This window comes from Salmo salar, chromosome ssa11 (assembly GCF_905237065.1).
Source record: "Salmo salar chromosome ssa11, Ssal_v3.1, whole genome shotgun sequence".
NCBI lineage: Eukaryota > Metazoa > Chordata > Actinopteri > Salmoniformes > Salmonidae > Salmo > Salmo salar.
Window position 1 is genome coordinate 103,714,708 of NC_059452.1, and position 18,370 is coordinate 103,733,077.

Below are 18,370 nucleotides of genomic sequence, written 5' to 3' on the forward strand. Positions count from 1 at the left end.
AGAGTATTGCAGCAATATAATAAATAAAAGGTAATAAAATAAAGAAGAAATATAGAATGGGGTTATACAAATAAAGTAGATAATATTGTTAATACAACTGTAACCATGTTAAGATATCAAACGTGGCTAGGACAACTTAACCATGTTAAGGTATCAAAGGCAGCTAAGACAAGTAAACCATGTTAAGGTATCAAAGGCAGCTAAGAAACCTAAACAATGTTAAGGGATCCAACGTGGCTAAGACAACTTAACCATGTTAAGTTGTCTCTGCCTTGCCGGTTCCCATCTCTCTCCACTGGGATTCTCTGCCTCTAACCCTATTACAGGGGCTGAGTCACTGGCTTACTGGTGTTCTTCCATGCCGTCCATGGGAGGGGTGCGTCACTTGAGTGGGTTGAGTCACTGACGTGGTCTTCCTGTCTGGGTTGGCGCCCCCTTGGGTTGTGCCGTGGCGGAGATCTTTGTGGGCTATACTCGGCCTTGTCTTAGGACGGTAAGTTGGTGGTTGGAGACATCCCTCCAGTGGTGTGGGGGCTGTGCTTTGGCAAAGTGGGTGGGGTTATATCCTGCCTGTTTGGCCCTGTCCGGGGGTATCATCGGATGGGGCCACAGTGTCTTCTGATCCCTCCTGTCTCAGCCTCCGGTATTTATGCTGCAGTAGTTTATGTGTCGGGGGGCTAGGGTCAGTCTGTTACATCTGGAGTATTTCTCTTGTCTTATCCGGTGTCCTGTGTGAATTTAAATATGCTCTCTCTAATTCTCTCTTTCTCTCTTTCTTTCTTTTTCTCGGAGGACCTGAGCCCTAGTACCATGCCTCAGGACTACCTGGCATGATGACTCCTTGCTGTCCCCAGTCCACCTGGCCGTGCTGCTGCTCCAGTTTCAACTGTTCTGCCTGCGGCTATGGAACCCTGACCTGTTCACCGGACGTGCTTGTTGCACCTCAACAACTACTATGATTATTATTATTTCACCATGCTGGTCATTTATGAACATTTTAACATCTTGACCATGTTCTGTTATAATATCCACCCGGCACAGCCAGAAGAGGACTGGCTACCCCTCATAGCCTGGTTCCTCTCTAGGTTTCTTCCTAGGTTTTTGGCCTTTCTAGGGAGTTTTTCCTAGGGAGTTTTTCCTAGCCACCGTGCTTCTTTCACATGCATTGCTTGCTGTTTGGGGTTTTAGGCTGGGTTTCTGTACAGCACTTTGAGATATCAGCTGATGTACGAAGGGCTATATAAATACATTTGATTTGATTTGATTTAAGGTATCAAACAAGGCTTAGACAACTTAACCATGTTAAGGGATCAAACATGGGTAAGACAAGTAAACAATGTTAAGGTATCAAATGTGGCTAAGACAAGTAAACATTGTCAAGGGATCAAATCGTGGCTAGGACAAGTAAACAATGTTAACCTCTATAGGCTAGGGGGCGGTATTTTCACGTCCGGATGAAAAGCAAGCCCAAAATAAACTACCTGCTACTCAGGCCCAGAAGCTAGGATATGCATATTATTAGTAGATGTGGATAGAAAACACTCTGAAGTTTCTAACAGTGTTTGAATGATGTCTGTGAGTTTAACATAACTTATGTGGCAGGCGAAACCTCGAGGACAAACCATCCAGGATTTTTTGTTGTTGTTGAGGTCACTCTCTTTTCAATGGGTTTTCTATGGGGATCTAGATTCATAAGGCACTTGCTTGCAGTTCCTATCGCTTTCACTGGATGTCAACAGTCTTTAGAAATTGGTTGATGTTTTCCTTTGAGAAATGAAGAAGTAGTGCAGTTCAGAACGAGGGTCGAGTGAAGTGTACTGTTTGTTTGAGGCGCACGACCTGAAGGCTCGCTCCACTTTGTTTTCGTCCTGTATTGAACACAGTTTATCCTGTCTTAAATTTGATCAATTATTTACGTTAAAAAATACCTAAAGTTGTATTAGGAAAGTTGTTTGAAATGTTTGGACAAAGATTACAGGTGACTTAATAGATATTTTGTAGTCATGTTGCGCGAGTTGGAACTGGTGTTTTTCTGGATCAAATGCGCCAAATAAATGGACATTTTGGATACATAACGCTGGAATTAATCTAACAAAAGGACCATTTGTGATGTTTATGGGACATATTGGAGTGCCAACAGAAGAAGCTTGTCAAAGGTAAGGCATGAATTATATTGTTATTTCTGAGTTTTGTGTCACGCCTGGCGGGATGAAATATGATTGTCTGTGTTTTTTGATGGTTTGCTGTCCTCAGATAATAGCATGGTTTGCTTTCGCCGTAAAGCCTTTTTGAAATCTGAAATGGTGGCTAGATTAACAAGAAGTTAGGCTGTAATTTGGTGTATTGCACTTGTGATTGTATGAAAGTTAAATATTTCTAATAATTTAATTTGAATTTGGCGCTCTGCCATTTCACCGGATGTTGTCAAATCGATCCCGTTAACGGGATTTGATCCCTAAGAAGTTTAAGGTATCAAACGTGGCTAAGACAAGTAAACAATGTTAAGGTATCAAATGTGGCTAAGACAAGTAAACAATGTTAAAACTTCTTACGACTGAAATCCCGTTAACGGATTCGATATGACAGCAGCCAGTGAAAGTGCAGAGCGCCAAATTCAAACAACAGAAATCTCATAATTAAAATTCCTCAACCATACAAGTATTTTACACCATTTTAAAGATAAAATTCTCGTTAATCCAACCACAGTGTCCGATTTCAAAAAGGCTTTACAGCGAAAGCACACCAAACGATTATGTTAGATCAGCGCCTAGTCACAAAAAAACACAGCCATTTTTCCAGCCAACTCTCGTTGGAGTCAAAAAAAGCCGAAATAGAGAACACTAACCTTTGATGATCTTCATCAGATGACACTCATAGGACTTCATGTTACACAATACATGCATGTTTTGTTCGATAAAGTTCATATTTATATCCAAAAATCTCATTTTACATTGGCGCGTTATGTTCAGTAATGTTTTGCCTCCAAATCCTCCGGTGATTTTGCAGAGAGCCACATCAATTTACAGAAATACTTATCATAAATGTTGATGAAAATACAAGTGTTATGCATGGAACTTTAGATAAACTTCTCCTTAATGCAACCGCTGTGTCAGATTTCAAAAAGCTTTACCGAAAAAGCACACCATGCAATAATCTGAGTACGGCGCTCAGACACAAAAAACAAGCCAAAAATATATCCGCCATGTTGGAGTCAACAGAAGTCAGAAATAACATTATAAATATTCACTTACCTTTGATGATCTTCATCACAATGCACTCCCAGGAATCCCAGTTCCACAATAAATGTTTGTTTTGTTCGATAAAGTCCAACCTTTGTCCAAATACCTCCTTTTTGTTCGCGTCTTCAGTTCACAAATCCAAATTCACGACGCGCAGGCCAGACGAAAACTCAAAAAATTCCATTACAGTTCATAGAAATGTCAAACGATGTATAGAATCAATCTTTAGGATGTTTTTATCATAAATCTTCAATAAGACTTCAACCGGAGAATTCCTTTGTCTTTAGAAATGCAATGGAACTCAGCTACCTCTCACAGGCGCGCGCATGGCTGAAGCTCATGCCCATCTGGTAGACACCTGATACAATCAGCTCTTATTCCCCTCCACTTCACAGTAGAAGTCTCAAACAAGGTTCTAAAGACAGTTGACATCTAGTGGAAGCCTTAGGAAGAGCAATATGACCCCACAGACACTGTATATTAGATAGGTCAAGACTTGAAAAACTACAAACCTCAGATTTCCCACTTCCTGGTTGGATTTTGTCTCAGGTTGTTGCCTACCATATGAGTTCTGTTATACTCACAGACATCATTCAAACAGTTTTAGAAACTTCAGAGTGTTTTCTATCCAAATCTACTAATAATATGCATATCTTCGCTTCTGGGCCTGAGTAGCAGGCAGTTTACTCTGGGCACCTTCTTCATCCAAGCTACTCAATACTGCCACCCAGCCAAAAGAAGTTAAGGGATCAAACGTGGCTAAGACAAGTAAACCATTATTAAAGGATCAAACATGGCAAAGACAACTGAATCGTTAAGGGATCAAACACGGTTGTATAATATTTAACCCAATCTAACATTGACTGTGGGTACTGTATGTCTCATATTATTTCATACTCACATTTTTTTGTAAGTTTGCTCTTGTACATCTATGCTTTGTACTCACCGTTCGAGTCTGTACTATGGTCTCTCTCATTGTCTGCCTCTTCCACACCATCAATTAAGGGGATATCTGGAACAAAGATAATCACTATTAGGACTGGGAAGAGTGTTAGTCAGAGATTGTTAATTATTTTGAGATGCGGGAGAGGGTTAGTTAAAATGTATGTGAAATTAAGAATAACACCATCATTTCTGAAATTAGGTAACTTAATTTAAATGGTGTGAAATCAACAGATTTGCATCTCTATGTAGAAACTCTGTGCACAATTCAATTGACAGGAAGTTTTACATAAGTATTCCCACCAACTATAGAAGCACCTTCGGCAGCAATTACAGCTGTGAGTCTTACTGGGGAAGTCTCTTTCCACACCTCTATTGTGCAACATTTACCTATCATTCTTTTCAAAACTCTTTAAGCTCTGACAAATTGTTTGTTGATCCTTGCCAGACAACCTTCTTCAGGACTTGCCATAGATTTTCAAGTAACTCTGCCACTCAGGAACATTCACTGTCTTCTTAGTAAGCCCACTCAAGTGTAGATTTGGTCTTGTGTTTAAGGTTATTGTCCTGCTAAAAGGTGAAATAATATCCCAGTGTTTGTTGGAAAGCAGACTGAAACAGGTGTTTCTCTAGGATTTTGCATGTGCTTAGTTCCATTCTGTTTCTTTTTTTTTATCCTGAAGTTAATTGCTTGGCCACATGTTTTGCAATAATAGTTTAGTGTCTTGTTTTAAACTGTTTGTCTCATGGTGAAATCCTTGAGTGGTTTCCTTTCTTTCTGGCAACTGAGTTAGGAAGGAGACCTGTATCATTGTGGTGCCTCTGTGATTTGATACACCATCCAGTGTAATTAATAACTTCACCATTCTTCATAGGATATTCCGTTTTTTTTTACCCATCTACCAATACGTACCCTTCTTTGCAAGGAATTGGGAAGACCTCCTGGTGTATGTTGTTGAATCTGTGTTTGAAATTCACTGCTTGACTAAGGGACCTCAGATAATTGTATTTCACAGCAAAAACATGTTTTAATCTCCATAGGGTGGGCATGCCCATTGACCCCCCTAGAAGGGTGTTGACCCTGGAACTCACTGATCCGACACCCTAAAAAAATGTAATTTAAAGTTACACCCTTTCACCTGTCAGTGCTGTCTGACAAACGGTAAGTTCTATCTCGGCAGATCCATTCCCATCCCAACACTGAGCTAGCCACACTTTCACTTTGTATCAATCAAACTGTATTTATACAACACATTTCTTACAAATGTTTTTATCAAACAATAAAGGTAGAAAGATAAAGACACAATATGTTTCTACACAAATATACAATTAAGATAGACAAGAATAAAATGTAAATAGCAAAACAAAAGTACAATAACAGTGGACAGGAGAGAGTATTGCAGCAATATAATAAATAAAAGGTAATAAAATAAAGAAGAAATATAGAATGGGGTTATACAAATAAAGTAGATAATATTGTTAATACAACTGTAACCATGTTAAGATATCAAACGTGGCTAGGACAACTTAACCATGTTAAGGTATCAAAGGCAGCTAAGACAAGTAAACCATGTTAAGGTATCAAAGGCAGCTAAGAAACCTAAACAATGTTAAGGGATCCAACGTGGCTAAGACAACTTAACCATGTTAAGTTGTCTCTGCCTTGCCGGTTCCCCTCTCTCTCCACTGGGATTCTCTGCCTCTAACCCTATTACAGGGGCTGAGTCACTGGCTTACTGGTGTTCTTCCATGCCGTCCATGGGAGGGGTGCGTCACTTGAGTGGGTTGAGTCACTGACGTGGTCTTCCTGTCTGGGTTGGCGCCCCCCCCCCCCCCTTGGGTTGTGCCGTGGCGGAGATCTTTGTGGGCTATACTCGGCCTTGTCTTAGGACGGTAAGTTGGTGGTTGGAGACATCCCTCCAGTGGTGTGGGGGCTGTGCTTTGGCAAAGTGGGTGGGGTTATATCCTGCCTGTTTGGCCCTGTCCGGGTATCATCGGATGGGGCCACAGTGTCTTCTGATCCCTCCAGTATTTATGCTGCAGTAGTTTATGTGTCGGGGGCTAGGGTCAGTCTGTTACATCTGGAGTATTTCTCTTGTCTTATCCGGTGTCCTGTGTGAATTTAAATATGCTCTCTCTAATTCTCTCTTTCTCTCTTTCTTTCTTTTTCTCGGAGGACCTGAGCCCTAGTACCATGACTCAGGACTACCTGTCATGATGACTCCTTGCTGTCCCCAGTCCACCTGGCCGTGCTGCTGCTCCAGTTTCAACTGTTCTGCCTGCGGCTATGGAACCCTGACCTGTTCACCGGACGTGCTTGTTGCACCTCAACAACTACTATGATTATTATTATTTCACCATGCTGGTCATTTATGAACATTTTAACATCTTGACCATGTTCTGTTATAATATCCACCCGGCACAGCCAGAAGAGGACTGGCTACCCCTCATAGCCTGGTTCCTCTCTAGGTTTCTTCCTAGGTTTTTGGCCTTTCTAGGGAGTTTTTCCTAGGGGAGTTTTTCCTAGCCACCGTGCTTCTTCCACATGCATTGCTTGCTGTTTGGGGTTTTAGGCTGGGTTTCTGTACAGCACTTTGAGATAACAGCTGATGTACGAAGGGCTATATAAATACATTTGATTTGATTTGATTTAAGGTATCAAACAAGGCTTAGACAACTTAACCATGTTAAGGGATCAAACATGGGTAAGACAAGTAAACAATGTTAAGGTATCAAACGTGGCTAAGACAAGTAAACAATGTTAAGGGATCAATCGTGGCTAGGACAAGTAAACAATGTTAACCTCTATAGGCTAGGGGGCGGTATTTTCACGTCCGGATGAAAAGCAAGCCCAAAATAAACTACCTGCTACTCAGGCCCAGAAGCTAGGATATGCATATTATTAGTAGATGTGGATAGAAAACACTCTGAAGTTTCTAACAGTGTTTGAATGATGTCTGTGAGTTTAACATAACTTATGTGGCAGGTGAAACCTCGAGGACAAACCATCCAGGATTTTTTGTTGTTGTTGAGGTCACTCTCTTTTCAATGGGTTTTCTATGGGGATCTAGATTCATAAGGCACTTGCTTGCAGTTCCTATCGCTTTCACTGGATGTCAACAGTCTTTAGAAATTGGTTGATGTTTTTCCTTTGAGAAATGAAGAAGTAGTGCAGTTCAGAACGAGGGTCGAGTGAAGTGTACTGTTTGTTTGAGGCGCACGACCTGAAGGCTCGCTCCACTTTGTTTTCGTCCTGTATTGAACACAGTTTATCCTGTCTTAAATTTGATCAATTATTTACGTTAAAAAAATACCTAAAGTTGTATTAGGAAAGTTGTTTGAAATGTTTGGACAAAGATTACAGGTGACTTAATAGATATTTTGTAGTCATGTTGCGCGAGTTGGAACTGGTGTTTTTCTGGATCAAATGCGCCAAATAAATGGACATTTTGGATACATAACGCTGGAATTAATCTAACAAAAGGACCATTTGTGATGTTTATGGGACATATTGGAGTGCCAACAGAAGAAGCTTGTCAAAGGTAAGGCATGAATTATATTGTTATTTCTGAGTTTTGTGTCACGCCTGGCGGGATGAAATATGATTGTCTGTGTTTTTTGATGGTTTGCTGTCCTCAGATAATAGCATGGTTTGCTTTCGCCGTAAAGCCTTTTTGAAATCTGAAATGGTGGCTAGATTAACAAGAAGTTAGGCTGTAATTTGGTGTATTGCACTTGTGATTGTATGAAAGTTAAATATTTCTAATAATTTAATTTGAATTTGGCGCTCTGCCATTTCACCGGATGTTGTCAAATCGATCCCGTTAACGGATTTGATCCCTAAGAAGTTTAAGGTATCAAACGTGGCTAAGACAAGTAAACAATGTTAAGGTATCAAATGTGGCTAAGACAAGTAAACATTGTCAAGGTATTAAACGTGGCTAAGACAAGTAAACAATGTTAAAACTTCTTACGGCTGAAATCCCGTTAACGGATTCGATATGACAGCAGCCAGTGAAAGTGCAGAGCGCCAAATTCAAACAACAGAAATGTCATAATTAAAATTCCTCAACCATACAAGTATTTTACACCATTTTAAAGATAAAATTCTCGTTAATCCAACCACAGTGTCCGATTTCAAAAAGGCTTTACAGCGAAAGCACACCAAACGATTATGTTAGATCAGCGCCTAGTCACAAAAAACACAGCCATTTTTCCAGCCAAAGAGAGGAGTCAAAAAAAGCCGAAATAGAGAACATTAATCACTAACCTTTGATGATCTTCATCAGATGACACTCATAGGACTTCATGTTACACAATACATGCATGTTTTGTTCGATAAAGTTCATATTTATATCCAAAAATCTCATTTTACATTGGCGCGTTATGTTCAGTAATGTTTTGCCTCCAAATCCTCCGGTGATTTTGCAGAGAGCCACATCAATTTACAGAAATACTTATCATAAATGTTGATGAAAATACAAGTGTTATGCATGGAACTTTAGATAAACTTCTCCTTAATGCAACCGCTGTGTCAGATTTCAAAAAAGCTTTACCGAAAAAAGCACACCATGCAATAATCTGAGTACGGCGCTCAGACACAAAAACAAGCCAAAAATATATCCGCCATGTTGGAGTCAACAGAAGTCAGAAATAACATTATAAATATTCACTTACCTTTGATGATCTTCATCACAATGCACTCCCAGGAATCCCAGTTCCACAATAAATGTTTGTTTTGTTCGATAAAGTCCAACCTTTGTCCAAATACCTCCTTTTTGTTCGCGTCTTCAGTTCACAAATCCAAATTCACGACGCCGCAGGCCAGACGAAAACTCAAAAAATTCCATTACAGTTCATAGAAATGTCAAACGATGTATAGAATCAATCTTTAGGATGTTTTTATCATAAATCTTCAATAAGACTTCAACCGGAGAATTCCTTTGTCTTTAGAAATGCAATGGAACTCAGCTACCTCTCACAGGCGCGCGCATGGCTGAAGCTCATGCCCATCTGGTAGACACCTGATACAATCAGCTCTTATTCCCCTCCACTTCACAGTAGAAGTCTCAAACAAGGTTCTAAAGACAGTTGACATCTAGTGGAAGCATTAGGAAGAGCAATATGACCCCACAGACACTGTATATTGGATAGGTCAAGAATTGAAAAACTACAAACCTCAGATTTCCCACTTCCTGGTTGGATTTTGTCTCAGGTTGTTGCCTACCATATGAGTTCTGTTATACTCACAGACATCATTCAAACAGTTTTAGAAACTTCAGAGTGTTTTCTATCCAAATCTACTAATAATATGCATATCTTCGCTTCTGGGCCTGAGTAGCAGGCAGTTTACTCTGGGCACCTTCTTCATCCAAGCTACTCAATACTGCCACCCAGCCAAAAGAAGTTAAGGGATCAAACGTGGCTAAGACAAGTAAACCATTATTAAAGGATCAAACATGGCAAAGACAACTGAATCGTTAAGGGATCAAACACGGTTGTATAATATTTAACCCAATCTAACATTGACTGTGGGTACTGTATGTCTCATATAATTTCATACTCACATTTTTTTGTAAGTTTGCTCTTGTACATCTATGCTTTGTACTCACCGTCCGAGTCTGTACTATGGTCTCTCTCATTGTCTGCCTCTTCCACACCATCAATTAAGGGGATATCTGGAACAAAGATAATCACTATTAGGACTGGGAAGAGTGTTAGTCAGAGATTGTTAATTATTTTGAGATGCGGGAGAGGGTTAGTTAAAATGTATGTGAAATTAAGAATACCACCATCATTTCTGAAATTAGGTAACTTAATTTAAATGGTGTGAAATCATCAACAGATTTGCATCTCTATGTTTCTGTTGCACAATTCAATTGACAGGAAGTTTTACATAAGTATTCCCACCAACTATAGAAGCACCTTCGGCAGCAATTACAGCTGTGAGTCTTACTGGGGAAGTCTCTTTCCACACCTCTATTGTGCAACATTTACCTATCATTCTTTTCAAAACTCTTTAAGCTCTGACAAATTGTTTGTTGATCCTTGCCAGACAACCTTCTTCAGGACTTGCCATAGATTTTCAAGTAACTCTGCCACTCAGGAACATTCACTGTCTTCTTAGTAAGCCCACTCAAGTAGATTTGGTCTTGTGTTTAAGGTTATTGTCCTGCTAAAAGGTGAAATAATATCCCAGTGTTTGTTGGAAAGCAGACTGAAACAGGTGTTTCTCTAGGATTTTGCATGTGCTTAGTTCCATTCTGTTTCTTTTTTTATCCTGAAGTTAATTGCTTGGCCACATGTTTTGCAATAATAGTTTAGTGTCTTGTTTTAAACTGTTTGTCTCATGGTGAAATCCTTGAGTGGTTTCCTTTCTTTCTGGCAACTGAGTTAGGAAGGAGACCTGTATCATTGTGGTGCCTCTGTGATTTGATACACCATCCAGTGTAATTAATAACTTCACCATTCTTCATAGGATATTCCGTTTTTTTCCCCATCTACCAATACGTACCCTTCTTTGCAAGGAATTGGGAAGACCTCCTGGTGTATGTTGTTGAATCTGTGTTTGAAATTCACTGCTTGACTAAGGGACCTCAGATAATTGTATTTCACAGCAAAAACATGTTTTAATCTCCATAGGGTGGGCATGCCCATTGACCCCCCCTAGAAGGGTGTTGACCCTGGAACTCACTGATCCGACACCCTAAAAAAATGTAATTTAAAGTTACACCCTTTCACCTGTCAGTGCTGTCTGACAAACGGTAAGTTCTATCTCGGCCGATCCATTCCCATCCCAACACTGAGCTAGCCACACTTTCACTTTGTATCAATCAAACTGTATTTATACAACACATTTCTTACAAATGTTTTTATCAAACAATAAAGGTAGAAAGATAAAGACACAATATGTTTCTACACAAATATACAATTAAGATAGACAAGAATAAAATGTAAATAGCAAAACAAAAGTACAATAACAGTGGACAGGAGAGAGTATTGCAGCAATATAATAAATAAAAGGTAATAAAATAAAGAAGAAATATAGAATGGGGTTATACAAATAAAGTAGATAATATTGTTAATACAACTGTAACCATGTTAAGATATCAAACGTGGCTAGGACAACTTAACCATGTTAAGGTATCAAAGGCAGCTAAGACAAGTAAACCATGTTAAGGTATCAAAGGCAGCTAAGAAACCTAAACAATGTTAAGGGATCCAACGTGGCTAAGACAACTTAACCATGTTAAGTTGTCTCTGCCTTGCCGGTTCCCATCTCTCTCCACTGGGATTCTCTGCCTCTAACCCTATTACAGGGGCTGAGTCACTGGCTTACTGGTGTTCTTCCATGCCGTCCATGGGAGGGGTGCGTCACTTGAGTGGGTTGAGTCACTGACGTGGTCTTCCTGTCTGGGTTGGCGCCCCCCCCCCTTGGGTTGTGCCGTGGCGGAGATCTTTGTGGGCTATACTCGGCCTTGTCTTAGGACGGTAAGTTGGTGGTTGGAGACATCCCTCCAGTGGTGTGGGGGCTGTGCTTTGGCAAAGTGGGTGGGGTTATATCCTGCCTGTTTGGCCCTGTCCGGGGGTATCATCGGATGGGGCCACAGTGTCTTCTGATCCCTCCTGTCTCAGCCTCCAGTATTTATGCTGCAGTAGTTTATGTGTCGGGGGGCTAGGGTCAGTCTGTTACATCTGGAGTATTTCTCTTGTCTTATCCGGTGTCCTGTGTGAATTTAAATATGCTCTCTCTAATTCTCTCTTTCTCTCTTTCTTTCTTTTTCTCGGAGGACCTGAGCCCTAGTACCATGACTCAGGACTACCTGTCATGATGACTCCTTGCTGTCCCCAGTCCACCTGGCCGTGCTGCTGCTCCAGTTTCAACTGTTCTGCCTGCGGCTATGGAACCCTGACCTGTTCACCGGACGTGCTTGTTGCACCTCAACAACTACTATGATTATTATTATTTCACCATGCTGGTCATTTATGAACATTTTAACATCTTGACCATGTTCTGTTATAATATCCACCCGGCACAGCCAGAAGAGGACTGGCTACCCCTCATAGCCTGGTTCCTCTCTAGGTTTCTTCCTAGGTTTTTGGCCTTTCTAGGGAGTTTTTCCTAGGGAGTTTTTCCTAGCCACCGTGCTTCTTCCACATGCATTGCTTGCTGTTTGGGGTTTTAGGCTGGGTTTCTGTACAGCACTTTGAGATAACAGCTGATGTACGAAGGGCTATATAAATACATTTGATTTGATTTGATTTAAGGTATCAAACAAGGCTTAGACAACTTAACCATGTTAAGGGATCAAACATGGGTAAGACAAGTAAACAATGTTAAGGTATCAAACGTGGCTAAGACAAGTAAACAATGTTAAGGGATCAATCGTGGCTAGGACAAGTAAACAATGTTAACCTCTATAGGCTAGGGGGCGGTATTTTCACGTCCGGATGAAAAGCAAGCCCAAAATAAACTACCTGCTACTCAGGCCCAGAAGCTAGGATATGCATATTATTAGTAGATGTGGATAGAAAACACTCTGAAGTTTCTAACAGTGTTTGAATGATGTCTGTGAGTTTAACATAACTTATGTGGCAGGCGAAACCTCGAGGACAAACCATCCAGGATTTTTTGTTGTTGTTGAGGTCACTCTCTTTTCAATGGGTTTTCTATGGGGATCTAGATTCATAAGGCACTTGCTTGCAGTTCCTATCGCTTTCACTGGATGTCAACAGTCTTTAGAAATTGGTTGATGTTTTTCCTTTGAGAAATGAAGAAGTAGTGCAGTTCAGAACGAGGGTCGAGTGAACTGTACTGTTTGTTTGAGGCGCACGACCTGAAGGCTCGCTCCACTTTGTTTTCGTCCTGTATTGAACACAGTTTATCCTGTCTTAAATTTGATCAATTATTTACGTTAAAAAATACCTAAAGTTGTATTAGGAAAGTTGTTTGAAATGTTTGGACAAGGATTACAGGTGACTTAATAGATATTTTGTAGTCATGTTGCGCGAGTTGGAACTGGTGTTTTTCTGGATCAAATGCGCCAAATAAATGGACATTTTGGATACATAACGCTGGAATTAATCTAACAAAAGGACCATTTGTGATGTTTATGGGACATATTGGAGTGCCAACAGAAGAAGCTTGTCAAAGGTAAGGCATGAATTATATTGTTATTTCTGAGTTTTGTGTCACGCCTGGCGGGATGAAATATGATTGTCTGTGTTTTTTGATGGTTTGCTGTCCTCAGATAATAGCATGGTTTGCTTTCGCCGTAAAGCCTTTTGAAATCTGAAATGGTGGCTAGATTAACAAGAAGTTAGGCTGTAATTTGGTGTATTGCACTTGTGATTGTATGAAAGTTAAATATTTCTAATAATTTAATTTGAATTTGGCGCTCTGCCATTTCACCGGATGTTGTCAAATCGATCCCGTTAACGGGATTTGATCCCTAAGAAGTTTAAGGTATCAAACGTGGCTAAGACAAGTAAACAATGTTAAGGTATCAAATGTGGCTAAGACAAGTAAACAATGTTAAAACTTCTTACGGCTGAAATCCCGTTAACGGATTCGATATGACAGCAGCCAGTGAAAGTGCAGAGCGCCAAATTCAAACAACAGAAATGTCATAATTAAAATTCCTCAACCATACAAGTATTTTACACCATTTTAAAGATAAAATTCTCGTTAATCCAACCACAGTGTCCGATTTCAAAAAGGCTTTACAGCGAAAGCACACCAAACGATTATGTTAGATCAGCGCCTAGTCACAAAAAAACACAGCCATTTTTCCAGCCAACTCTCGTTGGAGTCAAAAAAAGCCGAAATAGAGAACACTAACCTTTGATGATCTTCATCAGATGACACTCATAGGACTTCATGTTACACAATACATGCATGTTTTGTTCGATAAAGTTCATATTTATATCCAAAAATCTCATTTTACATTGGCGCGTTATGTTCAGTAATGTTTTGCCTCCAAATCCTCCGGTGATTTTGCAGAGAGCCACATCAATTTACAGAAATACTTATCATAAATGTTGATGAAAATACAAGTGTTATGCATGGAACTTTAGATAAACTTCTCCTTAATGCAACCGCTGTGTCAGATTTCAAAAAAGCTTTACCGAAAAAGCACACCATGCAATAATCTGAGTACGGCGCTCAGACACAAAAACAAGCCAAAAATATATCCGCCATGTTGGAGTCAACAGAAGTCAGAAATAACATTATAAATATTCACTTACCTTTGATGATCTTCATCACAATGCACTCCCAGGAATCCCAGTTCCACAATAAATGTTTGTTTTGTTCGATAAAGTCCAACCTTTGTCCAAATACCTCCCTTTTTGTTCGCGTCTTCAGTTCACAAATCCAAATTCACGACGCGCAGGCCAGACGAAAACTCAAAAAATTCCATTACAGTTCATAGAAATGTCAAACGATGTATAGAATCAATCTTTAGGATGTTTTTATCATAAATCTTCAATAAGACTTCAACCGGAGAATTCCTTTGTCTTTAGAAATGAAATGGAACTCAGCTACCTCTCACAGGCGCGCGCATGGCTGAAGCTCATGCCCATCTGGTAGACACCTGATACAATCAGCTCTTATTCCCCTCCACTTCACAGTAGAAGTCTCAAACAAGGTTCTAAAGACAGTTGACATCTAGTGGAAGCATTAGGAAGAGGAATATGACCCCACAGACACTGTATATTGGATAGGTCAAGAATTGAAAAACTACAAACCTCAGATTTCCCACTTCCTGGTTGGATTTTGTCTCAGGTTGTTGCCTACCATATGAGTTCTGTTATACTCACAGACATCATTCAAACAGTTTTAGAAACTTCAGAGTGTTTTCTATCCAAATCTACTAATAATATGCATATCTTCGCTTCTGGGCCTGAGTAGCAGGCAGTTTACTCTGGGCACCTTCTTCATCCAAGCTACTCAATACTGCCACCCAGCCAAAAGAAGTTAAGGGATCAAACGTGGCTAAGACAAGTAAACCATTATTAAAGGATCAAACATGGCAAAGACAACTGAATCGTTAAGGGATCAAACACGGTTGTATAATATTTAACCCAATCTAACATTGACTGTGGGTACTGTATGTCTCATATAATTTCATACTCACATTTTTTTGTAAGTTTGCTCTTGTACATCTATGCTTTGTACTCACCGTCCGAGTCTGTACTATGGTCTCTCTCATTGTCTGCCTCTTCCACACCATCAATTAAGGGGATATCTGGAACAAAGATAATCACTATTAGGACTGGGAAGAGTGTTAGTCAGAGATTGTTAATTATTTTGAGATGCGGGAGAGGGTTAGTTAAAATGTATGTGAAATTAAGAATACCACCATCATTTCTGAAATTAGGTAACTTAATTTAAATGGTGTGAAATCATCAACAGATTTGCATCTCTATGTAGAAACTCTGTGCACAATTCAATTGACAGGAAGTTTTACATAAGTATTCCCACCAACTATAGAAGCACCTTCGGCAGCAATTACAGCTGTGAGTCTTACTGGGGAAGTCTCTTTCCACACCTCTATTGTGCAACATTTACCTATCATTCTTTTCAAAACTCTTTAAGCTCTGACAAATTGTTTGTTGATCCTTGCCAGACAACCTTCTTCAGGACTTGCCATAGATTTTCAAGTAACTCTGCCACTCAGGAACATTCACTGTCTTCTTAGTAAGCCCACTCAAGTAGATTTGGTCTTGTGTTTAAGGTTATTGTCCTGCTAAAAGGTGAAATAATATCCCAGTGTTTGTTGGAAAGCAGACTGAAACAGGTGTTTCTCTAGGATTTTGCATGTGCTTAGTTCCATTCTGTTTCTTTTTTTTATCCTGAAGTTAATTGCTTGGCCACATGTTTTGCAATAATAGTTTAGTGTCTTGTTTTAAACTGTTTGTCTCATGGTGAAATCCTTGAGTGGTTTCCTTTCTTTCTGGCAACTGAGTTAGGAAGGAGACCTGTATCATTGTGGTGCCTCTGTGATTTGATACACCATCCAGTGTAATTAATAACTTCACCATTCTTCATAGGATATTCCGTTTTTTTCCCCCATCTACCAATACGTACCCTTCTTTGCAAGGAATTGGGAAGACCTCCTGGTGTATGTTGTTGAATCTGTGTTTGAAATTCACTGCTTGACTAAGGGACCTCAGATAATTGTATTTCACAGCAAAAACATGTTTTAATCTCCATAGGGTGGGCATGCCCATTGACCCCCCTAGAAGGGTGTTGACCCTGGAACTCACTGATCCGACACCCTAAAAAAAATGTAATTTAAAGTTACACCCCTTTCACCTGTCAGTGCTGTCTGACAAACGGTAAGTTCTATCTCGGCCGATCCATTCCCATCCCAACACTGAGCTAGCCACACTTTCACTTTGTATCAATCAAACTGTATTTATACAACACATTTCTTACAAATGTTTTTATCAAACAATAAAGGTAGAAAGATAAAGACACAATATGTTTCTACACAAATATACAATTAAGATAGACAAGAATAAAATGTAAATAGCAAAACAAAAGTACAATAACAGTGGACAGGAGAGAGTATTGCAGCAATATAATAAATAAAAGGTAATAAAATAAAGAAGAAATATAGAATGGGGTTATACAAATAAAGTAGATAATATTGTTAATACAACTGTAACCATGTTAAGATATCAAACGTGGCTAGGACAACTTAACCATGTTAAGGTATCAAAGGCAGCTAAGACAAGTAAACCATGTTAAGGTATCAAAGGCAGCTAAGAAACCTAAACAATGTTAAGGGATCCAACGTGGCTAAGACAACTTAACCATGTTAAGTTGTCTCTGCCTTGCCGGTTCCCCTCTCTCTCCACTGGGATTCTCTGCCTCTAACCCTATTACAGGGGCTGAGTCACTGGCTTACTGGTGTTCTTCCATGCCGTCCATGGGAGGGGTGCGTCACTTGAGTGGGTTGAGTCACTGACGTGGTCTTCCTGTCTGGGTTGGCGCCCCCCCCCTTGGGTTGTGCCGTGGCGGAGATCTTTGTGGGCTATACTCGGCCTTGTCTTAGGACGGTAAGTTGGTGGTTGGAGACATCCCTCCAGTGGTGTGGGGGCTGTGCTTTGGCAAAGTGGGTGGGGTTATATCCTGCCTGTTTGGCCCTGTCCGGGGTATCATCGGATGGGGCCACAGTGTCTTCTGATCCCTCCAGTATTTATGCTGCAGTAGTTTATGTGTCGGGGGCTAGGGTCAGTCTGTTACATCTGGAGTATTTCTCTTGTCTTATCCGGTGTCCTGTGTGAATTTAAATATGCTCTCTCTAATTCTCTCTTTCTCTCTTTCTTTCTTTTTCTCGGAGGACCTGAGCCCTAGTACCATGCCTCAGGACTACCTGGCATGATGACTCCTTGCTGTCCCCAGTCCACCTGGCCGTGCTGCTGCTCCAGTTTCAACTGTTCTGCCTGCGGCTATGGAACCCTGACCTGTTCACCGGACGTGCTTGTTGCACCTCAACAACTACTATGATTATTATTATTTCACCATGCTGGTCATTTATGAACATTTTAACATCTTGACCATGTTCTGTTATAATATCCACCCGGCACAGCCAGAAGAGGACTGGCTACCCCTCATAGCCTGGTTCCTCTCTAGGTTTCTTCCTAGGTTTTTGGCCTTTCTAGGGAGTTTTTCCTAGGGGAGTTTTTCCTAGCCACCGTGCTTCTTTCACATGCATTGCTTGCTGTTTGGGGTTTTAGGCTGGGTTTCTGTACAGCACTTTGAGATATCAGCTGATGTACGAAGGGCCATATAAATACATTTGATTTGATTTGATTTAAGGTATCAAACAAGGCTTAGACAACTTAACCATGTTAAGGGATCAAACATGGGTAAGACAAGTAAACAATGTTAAGGTATCAAACGTGGCTAAGACAAGTAAACAATGTTAAGGTATCAAACGTGGCTAAGACAAGTAAACAATGTTAAGGGATCAATCGTGGCTAGGACAAGTAAACAATGTTAACCTCTATAGGCTAGGGGGCGGTATTTTCACGTCCGCATGAAAAGCAAGCCCAAAATAAACTGCCTGCTACTCAGGCCCAGAAGCTAGGATATGCATATTATTAGTAGATGTGGATAGAAAACACTCTGAAGTTTCTAACAGTGTTTGAATGATGTCTGTGAGTTTAACATAACT

At 40.2% G+C, this 18,370-nt stretch overlaps 1 protein-coding gene across 7 annotated transcripts in view; it reads right to left on the minus strand.

Moving 5' to 3' along the window:
* The window catches only part of LOC106563869 (protein starmaker), a 65,940-nt gene that overhangs the window by 20,482 nt on the left and 27,088 nt on the right, over positions 1-18,370 (minus strand). For all 7 annotated transcript variants that reach the window (XR_006757729.1, XR_006757728.1, XM_045690230.1 and 4 more), the window contains 3 exons: positions 15,365-15,430; positions 9,794-9,859; positions 4,186-4,251 (listed from right to left, as the gene is read on the minus strand). Coding sequence is in view for 5 of the 7 variants with exons in the window: in XM_045690230.1 (XP_045546186.1) it covers positions 4,186-4,251; positions 9,794-9,859; positions 15,365-15,430 (198 nt within the window). In the remaining 2 variants the exon portion in view is untranslated. The remainder of the gene's footprint in view (positions 1-4,185; positions 4,252-9,793; positions 9,860-15,364; positions 15,431-18,370) is intronic.